Source organism: Glycine max, chromosome 15 (genome assembly GCF_000004515.6).
Source record: "Glycine max cultivar Williams 82 chromosome 15, Glycine_max_v4.0, whole genome shotgun sequence".
NCBI lineage: Eukaryota > Viridiplantae > Streptophyta > Magnoliopsida > Fabales > Fabaceae > Glycine > Glycine max.
Genome location: NC_038251.2, coordinates 6,171,412 through 6,191,506, shown reverse-complemented (window position 1 = coordinate 6,191,506; position 20,095 = coordinate 6,171,412). Strand labels below are relative to the sequence as shown.

General features: G+C 30.1%; 2 protein-coding genes and 1 pseudogene across 4 annotated transcripts; all 3 read right to left on the bottom strand.

Annotated features, from left to right (window-relative positions):
- Positions 1-18: 18 nt before the first annotated feature.
- LOC100781064 (GDSL esterase/lipase At1g31550-like) lies at positions 19-8,225 on the bottom strand (annotated as a pseudogene).
- A 1,511-nt stretch (positions 8,226-9,736) lies between these two features.
- LOC100817404 (GDSL esterase/lipase At1g31550) lies at positions 9,737-14,154 on the bottom strand. Of its 2 annotated transcripts, XM_014767435.3 has the most exons (6): positions 13,987-14,065; positions 13,590-13,864; positions 13,247-13,468; positions 10,926-11,074; positions 10,207-10,480; positions 9,737-10,096 (listed from the first exon to the last, which is right to left on the bottom strand). In XM_014767435.3, coding segments are annotated over exons 1-6 (1,170 nt in total). In that variant the 5' UTR covers positions 13,989-14,065; the 3' UTR covers positions 9,737-9,848. The 2 variants fall into 2 exon arrangements, with proteins under 2 accessions (XP_014622921.1, XP_003546023.2); XM_003545975.5 differs by having other exon boundaries at positions 13,590-14,154.
- A 1,565-nt stretch (positions 14,155-15,719) lies between these two features.
- LOC100816865 (GDSL esterase/lipase At1g28600-like) lies at positions 15,720-20,095 on the bottom strand. 2 transcript variants are annotated; one of them, XM_014767369.3, is made up of 6 exons: positions 19,865-20,095; positions 19,387-19,701; positions 18,990-19,214; positions 16,936-17,084; positions 16,220-16,493; positions 15,720-16,080 (listed from the first exon to the last, which is right to left on the bottom strand). In XM_014767369.3, the coding sequence occupies exons 2-6, from the start codon at positions 19,697-19,699 to the stop codon at positions 15,833-15,835; spliced, it is 1,209 nt and encodes a 402-aa protein (XP_014622855.1). In that variant the 5' UTR covers positions 19,700-19,701; positions 19,865-20,095; the 3' UTR covers positions 15,720-15,832. The 2 variants fall into 2 exon arrangements, with proteins under 2 accessions (XP_014622855.1, NP_001241470.1); NM_001254541.2 differs by lacking the exon at positions 19,865-20,095 and having other exon boundaries at positions 15,784-16,080; positions 19,387-19,675.

Below are 20,095 nucleotides of genomic sequence, written 5' to 3'. Positions count from 1 at the left end.
ATATACTACTATCTTCAATTCTTCATTAAACATCATTTTACATATAGTGACTGCTAAAAAAGGCTGTTATTCATTCATTAAACAGATACAATTGCACGAGCTAGTGAATCACCTTATTGGATGCTATCACATCCTCATCCATAAAGCGATGCACATTATTTATTCACCCTGTTAGTAGTAATATTGTACTACTTAAACCTCACCAAATACGTGGATATTTTACATCGATTTCTATTTCATTGCATAGTCATTAAAATTTCGGATGGTTTCACCTATGAAACACGAGACATTAAATTTAGGAATGGTGTATGGTCCATCTAATAAACCTTTGGTCATCAATCTATAAGCAGCCTCAGTCAAATGATAGCCATCCCAACTAACATATTGTGAAGCATCATCACAAGCAACCACTCCTGCGTCCCCACACATGGCCGTTTCATTGTAATTGTAAGGACCGCCACCTCCACAACAAACTTTGAGAACATTTCCACCAAACCCTGTAAAAACAACATTAAAGTAAATCCTAGTATCACCCTTCCAGAACAAGAGGCCATGCTACAATGACATATAGAAAGATCACCATCACAAATATCCTAACAACAAAAATCCATTCCCTTAAGTATTTTTGGTGTTGTTCTTCAATCAAAATTAGAGTTTTATTACAGTAATTTGCATAATAAAGGTTTACATTAAACATCAATATAAAACTCTAATTCTGAATAGTAAACAACACCAAGAGGAGTTGCATCTAAGTTTTGTTCAAATATTAAATGTGAACTCAAGAATTCAACCTGAAATTTAGTTCCATTGTATTCACTCATGTTAATTATTCAAATACAATTAGTACTACCGACTAATGGCACATGGATATGACTGAACACTTCTGTTACTTCCAAGTGAGAAACGTTGATATGAAAAAAAAAAAAAAGATAAGTGGATAGATCTACCAAATTGTTCAGGAGAATTGTAAAACTACAATGCAGCGTTGAAATAATCTGCATAAATGATATTGGTAAGAGGATGTAGCACTCGAAGCCGATTTAGTTCAATCTGGAGCAGCTCATTGTGGTATTCATAAAACGTGTTTAACCATTTCAAACAGCCAGCTCTGTCATACTCCTCTTTGTCTATAGTCGCAAAACTTGTTAAATAGGCTGAATTACATCCAAGTGGTAAACTTCCAGGAACCATAAACATTACAGCCCCTAAATGAATCAATTCCTGGATAAATTAATAAGCCATCCAATAATTAGCCAATGACTTAAAAGAAATCACAAATCCTTGGTTTCTCAAAAGAAACTGATGACAGTATCAACGTTGGAAGAATGCATCAAAACAAAATTGTCATGGACGAAATAGAGCATTTTTAAATATAAAAATAATTTCCAAGAAGCAGTAACCTAATTGTTAGCCATTAGTCTTTTTTTTTTTGTGTGTGTGAAAAAAAGTTTAGGTGAGATCTCAGGGACTCACCATTTGAACTCATGTCTTTTTTTGAAATGAGTATGAGTCTATTCTTTACCAATTGGACTTTTGTTGGAGTTAACCATTAGTCATCCTAAGATGTAGTATCATTATTTTTCATGAACATTTTTTCCTCCAAGAAATAAGTAAAAGCTCATAAAAATATATTTGAACACTCCAAATGCCAGTTGAAACCTAGAGAGAGAAGAAAAAAAGATTAAAAAATATAGATATGACAAGTGATATGATGTGATAGGAAGAGAGATAGAAAGAAATGAGAGGGTGTTGATAAGGTATCCAAAATAGTAAGGTCCAAATATCATGACTCTTTTGATAAATACCCAGAACATAATTCATAACAACTTTCTCTTTCACTCTTTTGTTATCATGTCTCTCACTTTTTGTTTCTTCCTCGTTTCTCTCCTCAATCCTTTCTCTTTCATCCACGTTACACTCCATATAGAAGGGTGTCAAGAAAACACTACTGTTTCATTAATTACAATTGAATTTGAACTTGAAAAGATATCATAATGGCTACTAGCCTACTACTAAACAATTGAATCACATTCTTACCCTGATTGCTGAAGTGATTACAGATATTACTTGGGGTATGTAAGTCACGAGATCTCCAAATGCAGTTGTTTCAGACAAAGGATAGCCATAATCATTGCATCCAATCTCTCCCACAATAAATAAGGAGCTGCAAATAACTTTTTTGCTGCCAACAAGGAAAATCCCATATGCCATTGGAAATAGCTAGGAGTAGGAAGTACCTACATGCTGACATAACAACATTTGCAAAAAAAGCATGAGAATGAATACTAGCTTATCAAATTTTAAGATTCATTTAACTGCTTCCTCTTCCTCCTTACGCATTGAATAGTTATAGACAACACTTGATTAGAGGATTTAAAGTTTTTATAATGGAAAATCACTCTAATTTTTTTGAAGAAGCCAAAAGAATTATATGATAAAACTAAACTTAGCATAAGATGTGCCTAGGCTAGATAAGGAACTGGATACAAAAGATCCAAAAAAAAAAAAAATCAGAGAGGCTTAAGAGAAAGAAAAAAGAACAGGATGCAACACCCTCAATCATCCAGAAAATGGAAATGCACTCTAATAAATACCTAAAGGGAAATTAAGTGAATGAAAATCTTAAATATTTAAATACTAAGCTGGACTGACCTACTGAATATTGGATACACTATCATATTCAAAGTAATTATTTATATAAGCTTAATTTTGATAGAGTGGCAGTTTTTATACTATCAATCAATTAAAAACCACTTTAATTATGACTTCTAAACTAATTATTACAAAAATTTAATAATTGCATAGTGTAAGAAAATTCTTGATGTTATCCTATCACCAGTTGACATATATGGTAAATTTGTTGTGTTTGACCATAACCATCTTAAAAGTCATGCCTACTAAGATTTCTATTTGGTTGAGAGTACAAAATTTATAGACAGTGTATGAAATTTAAACTTTAATAAAAATATTGAATTTTGTAATAATTACTTTAAGAGACACAGTGATTTCTAATTAATTAGCTTCCTAATGAAACAAGAGGAAAGAAAAGATAACTTTACTTGAAGAAGAATTGCAAAGAGAAGGCAGCAATTCCTTGAAACAATCTAACTGAACCCTCAGAGAGAAAAGTTTGCGGTCACATCAACAATGAGCCCCTTTTCTTCAAAGAAACCGCGGTCCAACGCCATGGCTCTGGCCACCGCAAAATTCACACCCTGCTCAATATTCCACCGTGTCACCGCGCCGTTCTTGAAACCCAGATACGGTTTCAGATACAGAAGCCCCAGAGACTCAGCTTCACAAAAAAACAAAAAAAATTATCCCAGAAATTGACAGAAAAAGCAAGTGGGTAAGGTGGAATTTGTGGAATACCGAGGAAATCGAGGATAAGGCGTCCGTCGGAGCATCGTCCGTTGGGGCGATGAAAATGGGTATGTGTCCGTAGGGAGGGAGCAAGCAATCGGGGCTCTGACGGGGGGAAATGAAGTACAAGTTGCCGGTATCAGTGAGGGAATCTCCGAAGCTGAAGAGTGAGGTGCAGCAACTAGTTACAATTGCAACAAATTGATAGACAGAAATATACTACATATCTATTTCGATTTTATGCCCCTACTTCTATTATTTTTTCATTAAATTTTGAATATTTGAATGGTCGATTCTTTTTTTTTTTCATCTTAATTTTTTATCTTTTCTTTCTAAGTGAAAACTTGGGTGATGTTACAAATTACACAAAAAAATACAGGTCATTAACAAAATACAAAAAAACAAAAAATTAAATTATACCTCCAATTATTGTCATGAAAGAGTTATTTTGTTTTGGTTCTTTCAAGCTCTTTTTCTCTCAAGATGGTGTATCAGATGAATTGTGAAAGAGATGAACTCACGGACCAAATATATGTGCTATATATATATGCATTCTACCATCAAGAATGCATTTAATAGTCATTATCACTCACTAGTGATCATTACCACCAATTAGTAGCCATTCAATTTGGCTTCTCAATTTCAAAACTGATGGAGTTTTTCATTTTTCAAAATGTTGAGACCAAAATTATTATATTTTCCCACTTGGTTCAAACATTTTGACTCAATACTCGTTCTTCTTAAGAAATGAATATTCGAATCATAGTGATAGTTCCTCTTATAATGAGTAATATAATCCATGTATTATAATATGCTCAATTTCTCAAGCAGTATACTCAAAGTGGTAATAAAACTTATAAACCCAGTGTTTATTTTTGGTTCAAAACATAATTTTTCTCAAATAAATCAATGTGCACTTAAATATGAGAAAATATCATAATATAAAAGTTTCAATTTTAACATGTAAGTATACAATCATAAAGGGGAATCAAGTCTCATTCTTTCTACATGATCCTTAAATTTAAACAGTGGCATGTCCTTAGTTAAAGGATCAACAATCATCAACTCAGTGTTTATAGGCCCAATGACCACTTTCTTGTCTTTCACTCTTTCTCTAATGGCTTAGCACTTAATGTCAATGTTCGACTTTCACTTTTGTTATTCTTAACCATAAAGACAGCAGCTGAGTTATCGCATAAAATTCTCAAAGGCCTTGAAATAGTGTAACTATCTTTAGCCCTGAGATGAAACCTCAAAACAAGAGACAAACTCAGCTTCTATGGTAGAAGTAGCAGTCCAAGTCTGCTTAACACGCCTCCATGAAATAGCTCCACAAGTCATCATGAAAATGTACCTAGATGTTGATTTACGAGAGTCAACACAGCCAGCAAAGTCTGAGTCTGAATAACCAATCTCATCTAGATTGTCTGTCTGTCTATATATAAGCATGTAATCTTTAGTCCCCTGAAAGTACCTCATCACTTTCTTAGTAGTTCTCCAGTGGTCAATACCTGGATTACTCTGATATCTTCCTAAGATTCCAATTGCAAAAGCAATGTCAGGCCTTGTGCATAAGGCTTCCAACAACTGAAGCATAAGAAATGTTTTTCATCTATTCCCTCTCAAAGTCATTCTTTGGACATTCGTTCAAATTAAACCTATCACCCTTCACAATGGGAGCAACACTTGGTGAACAATCTTTCATTCGAAATCTCTCTAGAATTTTGTTAATATAGGTTTCCTGTGATAGACCCAAAATACCTCGAGGTCTATCTCTATGAATCTTAATGCCGATGACATAAGATGCATCACCCATATCCTTCATGTCAAAATTCTTAGAAAGAAATTGTTTCACCTCATGTATCAAACCCCAATCATTGGCTACAAGTAAAATATCATCTACATATAAAGCAAGAAAACATATTTTACTCTCACTGATCTTGTGGTATATGCATTGATCCATGGGGTTTTCATCAAAACCAAATGAAGAAATTATCTCATGAAACTTAAGGTATCACTGACGGGAGGCTTGTTTTAAACCATATATAGATTTATTAAGCTTGCAAACCAAATGCTCACCACTACTAGAGGAGAAGCCTTCAGGTTGTTTCATATAAACCTCCTCCTCTAAATCACCATTAAGAAAAGATGTTTTCACATCCACTTGTTGCAACTGAAGGTCAAAATGAGCAATTAATGCCAAGATAATATGAAGAGAATCTTTCTTAGATATTGGAGAAAAAGTCTCTGTGTAATCGATTCCTTCTTTTTGAGTAAATCCCTTAGCAACAAGTCTTGTCTTGTATCTCTCAATGTTGCCTAATGAATCCCTTTTGGTCTTAAAGACCCATTTACATCCAATGGCCTTTGCCCCATTAGGCAACTCTATAAGGTTCCAAACTTTGTTACTCTGTATGGAATTCATCTCGTCCTTCATGGCATCATACCATAAATTTGACTTTTTACAACTCATGGCTTGATCAAAAGTTTCGAGATCATTTTTAACTCCAATATTATAGTCAGATTCTTGCAAATATACAATATAATCACTAGGAATAGCTGATTTTCTTACTCTAGTATACCTCCTTAATGTTATATCAACATTTTCTTGGGGATCATGTTGTTCAACTGGTTGTTCATCATTTTCAGGAATTTGATGATCAACTTGATCTACTGGATTATTAGCAATAGTTTGTGGAATGTCAATCATGTGTTGTTCATCATCTCTTTGAACTACAACCAATCTTTCACTTGTGGAAGGTTGAGACTCTATATAATCAATTTCATAACCTAAGTCCCTCAATTGATCACTCCCACTAATCAAGTCATTTTCAAGAAACTTGGCATTTCTTGATTCCACAATCCTAGTAATATGATATGGACAATAAAACCTATAACCTTTAGACCTTTAGGCATATCCAATGAAATACCCACTAATAGTCCTTGGGTCAAATTTCTTCTCTTGTGGGTTATATATTTTCACCTCAGACGGACAACCCCAAACGTGCATATGTTTCAAACTCAGTTTCCAACCTTTAAACAACTCAAAAGGTGTCTTTGGGATAACCTTGGTTGGAACATGATTTAATATATACATTGTCGTCTTTAGTGCTTCAGCCCACAAGGATTTAGAAAGATTGGAGTTGCTAAACATACTCCGCACCATGTCCAATAATGCTTGGTTCCTTCTTTCTGCCACACCATTCTGATTTGGAGAACCAGACATAGTGTATTAGGCAACAATATCATGTTCTTGAAGAAACTTTGCAAAAGGACCAGGCATAGTGTATATCTACCATAGTATTCTCCACCTCTATCTGATCTCATTATTTTTATTTGCTTGCCACATTGATTCTCAACTTCAGCCTTAAAGACTTTGAAAGCATCCAATGCTTCATTTTTTTTATGAAGCAAATAAACATTCATATATCGTGAATAATCATCTATAAAGGTGATAAAATATTTCTGACCACGTGCATCCATATCTGGACAACAAATATCAGTATGAATTATTTTTAATATGTTTGAACTCCTGTTAGCACATTTCTTAAACATGTTGGTCTGCTTACCCTTAATGCAATCTACACAAGTCTTAAAGTCAGCAAAATCTAGAGTATTGAGTACCCCATCTTTCACTAAACTTTTAATCCTCTCAATGGAGATATGTCCTTATCTCCGGTGCCATAACATAGAGAAATTCTCATTAATATTACACCTTTTAATACCAGTTAGAACATGCATTGAACTATAAGTGACACAATTTTGTAAACCAAGAAGATAAAGATCATCAGACAAGATACCATTCCTAACACATTCAGAATTATAAAATAACTCAAATGATGTGTCTTTAAAATTAAAGGAATATCCAAAAGGTACAAGTCTAGAAACAAAAATCAAGTTTCGAGAAAAACTAGGTACATAAAAGGTCCTTTCTAATTTTAAAATAAAGTCACTACTTAAGGTTAAAATGCAAGTTCCAATGGCCTCCATAGGTGAGCCTAACTTATTGCCTGATAAAATGTTTTGCTTACTTCCCACTAGTTTTCTTATGTTTTGCATACCCTGTAAAGAATTTGCAATATGAATAGTAGATCCAGAATCAATCCACCAGGTGTTAATATTAACACTAACCATATTTGATTCATAACATACTAATTAGATTGATTTACCTTTCTTCTCAAGCCATTTTTGGAATCAGGGACATTTCTTCTTCATGTGTCACTTCTTCTTGCAAAAGAAACACTTTGTTACCTTCTTAATATCAGCTTGAGGTGGTATTTTACCATTCCTCTTCTGATTAGCTTGAGACTTAGTTGCTTTGTTCTTTCCATAAGCAGTTGTCAGCAATGCACTCTCACCCATCTTCATTACAAGCCTTTCTTCTTCCTGAACACACATGGTCATTAATTCATTGATAGACCATTTGTCCTTATATGTGTTGTAGGAAATCTTAAACGATCCATATTCATGCAGAAGGGTGTTCAAAATGAAGTGCACCAAGAAGGACTCGGACATATCAACTTCAGTTTCTTAAGTTGAGCTGAAATATCTCACATTTTTATTATGTATTTATGCACACCTTTCACACTAGTGAGCTGAAGAGAGGAAAACTTCATGATCAGGGTGCTTGCTAAAGTCTTATCTGAAGTGATGAACTGGTCATCAATGACCTTAAGCAAGTCTCGAACCTTTTCATGTTGGTTAACAGAACCACGTATCCAAGCCGAGATTTTGATCTTAATAAACATCACGCTGAGCCAGTTGGATCGCTCCCACCGCTCATATAGCGCAACATTAGATGGACTACTTTCATTAGTAATTGCAGGTGATTCGTCTTTCCTACTAGCATAGTCTATGTCCATCCACCCTAATTGCAGAAGAATTCTCTCCTTCCATATCTTATAGTCATCTCTTTTGAGTTCGGAAACATCACATTGAATATCAGAAAAACTAATAATTTGAGAAGCTGCAAAATTCAAAGGCTTATGTCAAAATTTGAGATATATTAATCTTAATTGTATCTTTTACCAATATAAACATACCAGAAAATTGAATCTTGTGACATAAAAATTGTCAGTGGGCTAAATTTTTAATTCAATAAGAAATAATTAAACCTTATGATAGAATAATCAAATTACATACTTAAATTCATGCTTTACGGGTATAATATAAAAATAATTTAATTTTTATCACAAATATTTACTTTATGATAAAATTGACAAATTATACATATCTCATAATGCTTGTGGGTAAACCATGAAAAATAATATCATTTTATCCCAATTAATTATACAAATATAATAAGAATTATTGTGAGATAAAATTCATTATATAAGTACAATTAATCACAATATTATGTCTAATTCCTTATATGATCTTTAAACAACTTAATATATAATTTTAATCAAAACATAGATGATGTGGCTAATCCATAATTAATAAAAATTATAAAAATTACTTAGACATAAAACTTAATTATATGAGAATAAATCATATTATGCATTTCAAGATCAAGATATAATATAATTATGAATAAGATTCTCATATAATTTCATAATAATATTATGCATTTAATTTTATATATATATGTATAGAATAAAAATTTTCAAAATATATTCATGCATAAAATAAATTAAAATTTCAAAAATAATGATATAAGATTTGAAAAATAATTATATATAAAAAACCTTTAATGATTGAGTGACTTGCACATATTATAACGTGACTAGGGAGTGTGGATTCGGCTTTTACACTAAAATGGTGTAATTTTTTGAAATTATTATTAAAATAAGTGGTGTTTTAAAATATGATTTTATTTTAGGAATATTTTATTTTTATTTTTTAAATAATCTGTGCTGATTAAAATTAGTATCATATAAGAGTATTTTATATATATATATATATATATATATATATATATATATATATATATATATATATATATATATATATATATATATATATATATTTGAGATTGGAATGCGGTAAGATTTCCAAAGCTTGCAAGTTAACAATAAATCTACATTGGGAATGATCTTTTAAGACAAACTCTAATTAATTATCACAAGTTCATTATCAACAATTGAGTACAATAATCCTTCATTATGTGTTCACATAACGGAAATCGTAGTTTCTATTTTCAATTTGTCTAAGAATGTGTGAGGGATAGCAAGCAAATTCACAAAATTACTTTTTTCATGACACTTTTCTTTCTGTTCTAATTGTTTTTTTTTTTTTGGGTCAGTTTCTCTTCTAATGTTTGCTTATAAAACTAACTAGTAATATTTTAATTCAAAAATAATTAATGCAAGAGAAATTATAAATTGAATCTTATAAAAAAAATGACAAATACTACTAACTTAAGTCTTTTAAATAAGAACAAGAAAATAGTTATATTATTGAAAGATATGCATGTCTTATGCAAACCATATTATAGTGGTAGCTACATTGAATTTATTTCACTTCATTTCATCAAAAGAAACATTTTAGCTATTGAAATAGCCATATCTTATGTTCATCAAACAAAAGGTATTAAATTGGGGGAGACAATAGGGTCCTTTTATTAAACCTTCAGCAATTATTCTATATGCAGCCTCGGTGAAGTGAACACTATCCCATCCAATATGCTTAGAAGGATCATCACAAGCAATCGCGCCTGGATCGCCACAATCAGCTGCTGCGTTGTAATTATATGGACCTCCCATTCCACAACAGGTTTTAAGATTAGTAAAACCTACATAGACATCAAAATATAAACCACAATTATAGTCATTAAGTAATATGATGAAAGTGTTAGAATAGACTTCTATTAGATTACAATAGGAGTTGAGGAAGTTGAATTACCAAACATTGTGGTATTATGATATAATGGCAATGTGGCATTGTAATAATCGGCATAAATGATATTAGCATGAGAATGAAGTCCCCGAAGCCTATCTAATTCACTTTGGAGCTTTTGGTTGTAATATTCAGCGAACTCATTTAACCACTTCAAACACCCATATTGATCATATTGGTTCTTATCCATGGTTTCATAGATTGTTAAATAATTTATACTACATCCCAATGGTAAATTCCCAGGAACTATGAGTGTGCGAGCCCCTAAACCAATCAACTCCTGTAATTAAAAAAAAAAAGGTATTAGTCTTTTGGTATGCAGCAAAACTAAAATCAGAAAAATTGGTAAGACAGATTATAAAATAAAAAAAGCAAATCTTTAATTTAATTCATTGGAGTTACATATGTTATCACTACCTAAAAAATTTTAATCATCAAATTGATCTTAATATTTTGTATTTGTCACTACTTTCATCTCAAAAAAATTGTCACCAAATTATTCCACAAAAAATAGAATCTACCATTGCATTAATCCATAAAATACCTAAAATAGAGTATTGAAGTGGTGATAAAAGAATTTTTAAAATACTAATTTGATAATAAAATCTTTGAAGAACTAAAGTATGACCAATTTGATAAAAGAATTTTCAAAGTACTAATGTGATAACATATGCAAAATTGGAAGAGCAAATTAAGGATTTACTCAAAGAAAAATAAAATCTTACGTTGACAGCTGAAGTTATTGCCCTGATTACATACGGCACATATGTTTTAACCTCTGCTACGCTCCTTTGTAGAAAGAAAGGATAATTGAAATCATTTCCTCCAATTTCACCCATAAGAAATAACGAGTTTCCAACTACTTCATGGCAGTCTGCAAGTTTAAACCTTAGTGCAAACATCAGTATTATCAAGTTGGATTATTGTTGGATTTTTAAGGCATGGGACCGTAACTTTGTCTTCACTTTCTACAAAACAATCCTTGTCTTTCATGTCGAATATAAGAATATAAAATTATGAAATGTATTAGTACCATTTTATGTAACACATTCTTTATTATTAATTAATCCATTAGGATTGACTTAAAGATGATAGGTTTGGAGAATATTCATTATTAATATTGTTGTTATATGATTATGTTTGATAAAATTAACGGATAAATTAACTAAAAACTTATAAGCTAATAAACTTTAAGTTAGGAATTGAAAAATTGAAAATAATCTGAAAACTTATAAGCTAACATATTTAATTAAATGTATTTGATAAGATTAATGGATAAATTAACTCAGAAATGTCAAATAACATAAACACATATTTATTATTTTATAATATTTGGATTTTCTTTTAATAACTTATCATCTTAAAAAGTAGGATAATATTTTTTTTAAAAAAATTATATTATTAAAAATAATTTTTTATGAAATAATATTATTAATAATATTAAATTAAATTTAAAATAAAATAAATTTATCAGAATTATATTAAATTAATAATAATATTATTAAAATTAAATTAAATTAAATTTATCAGAATTATATAATTTAAAATCATTTTTTAACATTTAAATATTTTATTAATAATATTATTTTAAAACAAAAAATAAAATTATTTTTTATTAAACAAAAAGTAAATTTATTAGATCTAATTTTTATGAAATATTTATTTTTTTATTTGTACAGATGTGTTTGTTGGTCACTTGTATGACTATAAAAGATTAGATACTAAGATTTTTTTAAACAACAAACAAAAAAGATAAAAAGGTTTTAAAATTAAATAAAATAATAAAAATAAAATTGGAAAGAAGAAAAAAATTAATAACTTACTAATTAACTTATTTTTTATATATTACTTCAAATCATTTATCAAAATAAATTACTTTGAAATAAATTATTAAAATAAACTTGTGTAGCAAACAAACTAAGACCACATCTAAAGGCCTCTGTCCTTGCCTTCCTTGGATAGATAGAGAGGAGGGGCAGAGTTTTTGTTTACCAAACATAGTTAGCCGGAAAAATTGTCCCGTACACCAGGGTTTTATTAATTTTTATCATTCTATTATATTAATGGATAATAATACTACTTACAGTAATTATCTATGGATTTTGGTGAAGTTACACAATTTTTTCTGTATTTTTTTACATTAATTTTTATTAATTGTTGAAAAATATTACATACACATCTCTTATATATTGCATCACCTCTTTAATTGTTTTAAAAAATTACACTACATTCATCTACAAAGGAGATTGTTGTAACTTATAAATATAAAAAGACAAGAGTATTTGTATAATTTTTTTAAAAAAAGATAAAAAATAATTAGTATAATTTACTCAAATGTTATTTTAAATTATATTGCTGTATATGGACTTGACAGATTGCCACAGTAAAAAGTTAGACAAGATTTTTCATATATATTTATAGAAGAAGATTATAGATAATGATGATGAGCAAAGTACAACCTAAATTGAATAGAGACAGGAATTCGCCATAGCCGGGCCTGGAATGCGACAATTCATGGGGATCACGAAAATAAACAATTTATTTTATAAAAAAAGTAAAATAAAAAGATTGGTCAGGCTGCTCAGCAATTGATGAAGGTCCCATGCTTCTTTTGTTTATTAGGCCATGTTTTTCGTGCTTGGTTGAAAAGTATCCATCACAAAAACTACTAAACAAATATACATATAGTTAAATTATAAAATTAAAAATATGAAATTATAATTAAAGTATATTTTACGATAAAGAATATTAATATAAATATAATATTCTGTTATATAAAATTTATTTATTAAGTAAAAATATTACATTATTAATATATAATTATTTCAAAATATATATATTTTTAAAAAAATATTGAACTTGAGACAGTTGGAACGTACAATCCAAAGTACAATCGAATCTATTTTCAAAATATATCAAATCTAATTTCTAAATATAGACACGTCAAAACTAACTTAAAATCTGGACAGTTCTATAAGACGGACACAATCATGAACACTCTATATTGATTTATAGAGATGAGAAAATAAAATGATCGAGAATTTACCTGTGGAAGAATTGCAGAGAGCAGGAAGCAATTCCTTGAACCAATTCAATTGCATTGTCAAAGAATAATTGGTTGGAATAGAAATGCCCCTCTCTTCAAAGAAACTGAAGTCTAACGCAGTCGCTCCAATAACAGCAAAATTTGCTCCCTCTTCCACACTCCATCCCCCAAATTTCTTGATTCCAAAATACGGTTTCACCAGCGGAAGCCCCAGTGACTCAGCTGCACGCAACAGCTCCAAACAGATAATATTTATAAGATCAATCATATATAATTTTTTGTATTGCAGTTATCTCAAATAGATCCTAAATCATTTAATTGTAATGAAATAATGGAATAATACCGATGAAATCGATGATTAGGCGGCCATCGGAGCAGCGTCCGGTGACACGGTGAAAGTAGGTTTCGCCGTAGGGAGGAAAAAAGCAGTGATGGGTGGGTGGGTGGGAACTGAGGTACAAGTTGCCAGTGTCGGCAAATGAATCACCGAAGCTGAAGATGGATGTGTAAGGGCATGCCGCCAATAATGGAGCTGAAGAAGAAGCTATTACCACAAAAGCAACAATTGAAATCCATCGCTGTTCACAAATTGACCTCATTGGAATGTGCTGTCTGCTCCTACACATCCGCAAACATATATTTATTCTTGTTCCATAAAATAAAAATCAATAACTTATCAAAGCACACTACTTTATCTACTGCCAAATGTGTAATTTATGGAATAATTAATTAACTCCTACATGTGCACAACTTTATCTTGTTTGGTTTTAGCGTTGCAGATTTTCAAATATTGGTTTACATCTTCTTAACATGATTTCGTGTTTGTCTCAAAAAAAAAAAAAAACATGGTTTCGTGATTTTCATTTTCATTTCAAAATTACGTAAAGTCAAGTGCGTAAATGTTCACCAACTACAGACCATATCCACCACATGAAATAATGATGTCGATCATTTTCATCGATATTTCGAACAAAGTCTAATTCAATGGTCATTGCCAATTGAAAGAGGCTATTAAAATGATTTATTTCGTAAGAAAAAAAAATGTAAAACCACAATTCAAAGAATTAGAGGTATAAAAGTTTTAAGGATTGATGGAATGGAGTAAGATACCATATTTAAATTCAGATATTTATTTTACACTAAAATTTAAATATAAAAAAATATAATTAAATTATAATTTTATTTTATACATTGCATATAATAAATATTTATTTTGTACAAGTATATTTATAATTTATAATTAATAAATATTTTAAACATATAAATTATATTCTGCACTCTTTTCATCTCTTATTTTCACAACTGTCTCTCTCTAGAAGTTTATTTCGTATTGAAAATATGGAGTCACAATTGAAAGAGATAAGAAAAATTGTCTGCATCATTGTATATTGGAACGAGTAGAATGGGTTAGTGTTGAGAATACATATTTGACTTTTTAACAAAGTTCAACCCCAACAACCTCGATCCAGTAATTAAATTTTACTCAATTTTGTTGTATTGTAAGAGTGTGTTTGCAAACCATTTGTGTTAACCAAGTTGAAAAGTTTCCCTCACATTTTTTTCCAATGAATTTTAATGCTTACCTAAACAAACACTAACGTTAGACAAAATTTCCAAAAGGATATAATTATTATTTTTTATTTTAATTTGATTTTTAAGTACACTTAATGCATCGAGTACTCTTATGTCAATTACTCCATCTTTTCATTAAAGGTTAGCTAGTAAATCGTGCTTATTGAACCAAATATTATGTAAGTCTTGTGGAAACAATTTTGAATATTCATCTATACTAGTTTGATTTGGTATGCTTGCTAAATTAATTGTTACCTTATAACCCAAATTGATTTAATCAACTATTTTGTCTGGGTAAACTCTGAGTTTATACTTTGAACAATGTTCATTTATTATTTAGTCATTTAATTGATAAAGAAGACTAGATGGCAAAGTGATTGAGAGGATCCAAATTTAGTTAAGAAGAGATTAAGAGTATCACTATTTTTTATAAAATAAACCATAATTTTGGTTGTTCTCAAGAGTGTAACATGTTATCACATTAGTCCTAAAACTATTTTTTTCAAGTAAGTCCTTAAAATTTTCAATAGTTTTATATAAGTTCATAAACTTATCTAATTATTTTCTTTTTAATTAGTCCCCTAAACATATGTTAATAATATCACTTGTAGCATTTTTTAATTGTGTTGCATTTTCATAGACTTATTTAAAATTTTCTTAGTTTCCAATACTAGTGTAATATAGTTATACACTTTCAAGAACTAAAATGATATTTTACTCATTTTTTGTATTGAGTTTAAGGTCAATTAATATTGAAGCACCAATGTTCAATGAATCATGAGAACTTGTTCTATCCATACATTTCTTATGAATTTCCATTAGCAGAGAGTTGCATTTTTTGTTGAAGAAATAACTTTGTTGGTATATCATTATCATTGTTAATCTTAAACTAAGACTATGATTGTAAAAATTGATAATTATATTCGTGAAAGATATGTATGTCATGCAAACCATATTATAGCTAGTGGTAGGTACATTGAATTTATTTCACTTCATTTCATCATAAGAAACATTTTAGCTATTGAAATAGCCCGAGCTTACATTCATCAAGCACAAAGTATTAATTTGGGGGAGACAATATGGTCCTTTTATTAAACCTTCAGCAACTATTCTGTATGCAGCCTCAGTCAAGTGAACACTATCCCACCCAATATGCTTTGAAGGATCATCACAAGCACTCACGCCTGGATTGCCACAATCTGCTGATGTGTTGTAATTGTATGGACCTCCCATTCCACAACAGACTTTAAGACCAGTAAAACCTACATAGGAATCAAAATATAAATCACAACATTATAAGTATGAATGAAGTAATGTTGTTGAAGTATGAATGTGCACTGTGAGCATTATTTGAAAGAAACTTCTACTAAATTACAACGGGAGTTGAAAAGGTTGAATTACCAAACTTTGTGGGATCACGATAGAAAAGCAATGCAGCATTGAAATAATCAGCATAGATGATATTAGCACGAGGATAAAGTCTTCGAAGCTTATCTAATTCACTTTGGAGCTCATTATTGTAATATTCGGCGAACTTGTTTAACCACTTTAAACACCCAAATTGGTCATATTGGTTCTTATATTCGGTTTCATAGATTGTTAAATAACTTGCACTGCATCCTATTGGAAAATTCCCAGGAACGATGAGCGTGCGAGCTCCTAGACCAATCAATTCCTGGAAAGAAAAAAAGTACAAAAGGCTTTGTTAATGCTTAAAAGTTGAAATAGAAAAAATAAATAGTCAGGGATTATAACACAGAAAGAATAATCTTCGGATTACATATGTTACCACTAATTAAAAAAATTTAATCCTTATAATTTTTGTCGCTACTTTAATGTTAAAAAAATAATTTCATCGAATTATTCAATAAAAATAGAATATATCATATCATTGTATTAATTGATCAAATACTTAAAATAGAGGATTAAAATTGTGATAAAATATTTTTTGATCTACTATTTTGATGATAAAATCTTTTGGAGAATTAAATAAGTGACTAAACTAAATTTTTGAGGTAATAATTGGGTGACCTAAGCTTTTCGAAGATTAATGTGATAAGATATTCAATTTAGTAAAAGAAACTTAAGAATTTACTTAAACAAAAATGAAATCTTACATTGATTGCCGAAGATATTGCATTGATTACATATGGCACATATGTTTTAACTTCTACTATGCTTTTTCGTATAGAGAAAGGATGATTGAAATCGTTTCCACCAATTTCACCCACCAGAAATAATGAGTTTCTAAGAACTTCATGGCAACCTGCAAGATTAAACCTAAATTCATAAATCAATATTTGTCAAATTGATTTTTTTTTGTCAAACTGAATTGTAGTTGGGTTTGTAGGGCACGACACCATAACTTTGTCTTCACTTTCTATAAACAGGTGCTCTCATCTTCATGTAGAATATAAAAATTATATAAAACTTCGTACCCCATTGTCCAGAGGCTCTTCGTTATGCGAAGGTATAGGGGAGGGATATTGTACGCAGCATTACCCTTGCATATGCAAAGAGGCTCTTTCCGGATTCGAACCATGACCAACAAGTCACCAAGACACAACTTTACCGCTAATATTTGTAACATCTTATTTCACACATTCTTTATTATTAGTTAACTCATTAAAATCAACTTAGTAGAAAGGAGTTTGAGTTGTTTAAGTGGGTTCTAATTTTTAACATTGTAGTTATCATTGTATACAAATTTATTTATTATTATTTGAAATTTATTGAGACTAATGAAATTAATGAGTTGACTTACTCTTTAATTAAATGAGTTTTACACTTAATTTCATAAATATTTTTAATGTATAGAGAGAGACACATGGAGAGAGAAGGAAAAAAGGGTTATCACCTACATATTTAGCAAAAGACCAATAGTCACATTAATAGAAAAAAAATTAAATAATCTTTTGATTCTAATAAAATATGATATTTTTTAATCCTTTAAAGATTTTTTTATTTTAGTTTTGTAATTTTTTTAGTCATTGTTCTCAAATAATAACATTAACTAATGTCATAACAACAATATTGATCATCATTTAACTTGTTACATATCATCAAAATAAAGCAATCACATGTAAATTTGTAAATTATCTTTTTAAAATTTATTGTCATAACTAGTGTGACATCATTATCTATTTTAAACAAACGAGAATTTAAAATCAGAATTGATAATAGAACAAGTAAATGAATTGTGAATGACACTATTATGTTATTAATTAATATTATTACTGGATAGTAAAAACTAAAAAAAAATTACATGGACTCAAAATTAAAAGGAAAATCTTTAAAGAATTAAAATAAAAAAAACTTCTATTGTAGGACCAAAAAATTATATGAGTCTATAAAAAAATAATTAATGAACACTTTGTTCTATTTGAACACCTAGTTAGAAAAAGAAATGGAAGAGAAAAAATAGAAGTATAAAATACGATATAGTGTAATAAAAAAATTGAGAGAAGTAATATGTATTAACGAAATATTTGTAATAAAAAGATGTTCGTATTTCATTATTCTTAATATATTACTATATTACTCTGGTACGGCCAAAATGAAATATTTAAACGCAAATTTTAAACGTTCACCTTGTTTTTTTAATGGATTGTGGGAAAGAATAAAGATAAGGCTTAATTATATACATTTTTTTATCATTAATTTTTTATTTTTTGATGAATTTGATAAAAAAAAAGTTTACAAGGTTTTTTTTATATATAAAAAAAAAGACTAAAATGTGTTAAATTAATTTATGGAAGGATAAAATTTGTCAAAAAAATTGACAGTAAAAAAATGCAATTATATAAGCCAAAAGAGGAATATGGAAAAAAATAAGTAGAGAAAAAAACATATAATAAACGATGTGATAAAAAAGATAAAAAGGAAAAAAAATAGTAATCCACATTCTTGATTCGTATGATAATTGTGGTAAGAAAATCCCATAAACAGAGTTTGAATATAACATCCAAAGTTTAATCACAGGAAAAAAAAATAGTAAACGTGAGATAAAAAAAAAACATTTATAGTTATCCCAATGTAAAATAAAAAGAATTCAGTAATTGATGAGCGTGCCTGTTTTTTGAATACTCAATTATCAGTTACTAACAGTCGACTTAGAAAAGGTTGGTGTGTGTTGATCTATGGAGATGAGAGAAAATGATTGACAACCTACCTGTGGAAGAATTGCATAGAGTAGGAAGCAATTCCTTGAACCAATTCAATTGAGCTGACAAAGAATAATTGGTTTTCACAGGAACGCCCCTCTCTTCAAAGAAGCTGAAATCTAAAGCCGTGGCTCCAATAACAGCAAAATTGGCTCCCCCTTCTTCCACACTCCATCTCCCAATATTCTTGATTCCCAAATACGGCTTCACCCGTGGAATCCCCAGTGACTCAGCTGAAAACAACAAAACCCCATCTAAAATATATATGACCAACAGAAAAATAAACTTATCCAAACAAAATCTGTCAATTATAATTAAACTCTTGACAATCATTTTTTAAAAAAAGATTAAGTCTCGGATCCTTAAACTAATCATGATCATATTAATAGAAAAGAGAGATGATACCGATGAAATCGATGATGAGGCGGCCATCGGAGCAGCGTCCAGTGACATGGTGAAAGAAGGTTTCGCCGTAGGGAGGGAAAAGGCAGTGGTTGGTGGGTGGGTAGGGGCTGAAATACAAGTTGCCAGTGTCTGCAAGTGAATCACCGAAGCTGAAGATGGAGGTGTAAGGGCATGCCGCCAATAATAATGGTGCTGAAGAAGCTATCACCAATGCCACCGTTGTGATGGTAACTGTTATCCATCGCTCTTCACAAACTGATCCCATTGGAATGAATGGGTGAATGAGATTACACATCAGCAAACACCACTTCATATCTATATAGTTGTCCCATGAAAATCAATCTCGTCTTAATTTGTTGTAAGATAAAGAAAAGATAACCATCGATGGTTCATAATATTCACATACAACAATTTTGTAACAAGAATATTATAGAGAACGAAACTTACAGAGACTTTGAAATAATAAAAAACTTCTTACCCCATTGTCAAGAGGCTATTCGTTATGCGAAGGTATGGGGGAGCATATGCAAAGAGACTGTTTCCGAATTCGAACCCATGACCAATAAGTTACCAAAGCACAACTTTATCGCTGCACCAGGCCTTACCTTACCCTTACAGAGACTTTGAAATAATACTTGAATTAAATGAATCTACATAATTGAAAATATTAGTTGAGCAACAACTTGGTTAAGATTGTTGGGTTCTAAAC

Excerpts from the sequence above, each read along its gene's own strand:
- LOC100817404 (XM_003545975.5), bottom strand. The coding sequence starts at position 13,872 with ATGTGTAGGAGCAGACAGCACATTCCAATGAGGTCAATTTGTGAACAG. Across the intron at positions 13,469-13,589 it reads CCTAATCATCGATTTCATCG|CTGAGTCACTGGGGCTTCCG; the intron begins GTATTATTCCAT and ends TGTTGCGTGCAG. Across the intron at positions 10,097-10,206 it reads TCATAATACCACAATGTTTG|GTTTTACTAATCTTAAAACC; the intron begins GTAATTCAACTT and ends ATGTCTATGTAG.
- LOC100816865 (XM_014767369.3), bottom strand. The coding sequence starts at position 19,699 with ATGAAGTGGTGTTTGCTGATGTGTAATCTCATTCACCCATTCATTCCA. Across the intron at positions 17,085-18,989 it reads TCTATGCAATTCTTCCACAG|GTTGCCATGAAGTTCTTAGA; the intron begins GTAGGTTGTCAA and ends TTAATCTTGCAG. Across the intron at positions 16,081-16,219 it reads TCGTGATCCCACAAAGTTTG|GTTTTACTGGTCTTAAAGTC; the intron begins GTAATTCAACCT and ends ATTCCTATGTAG.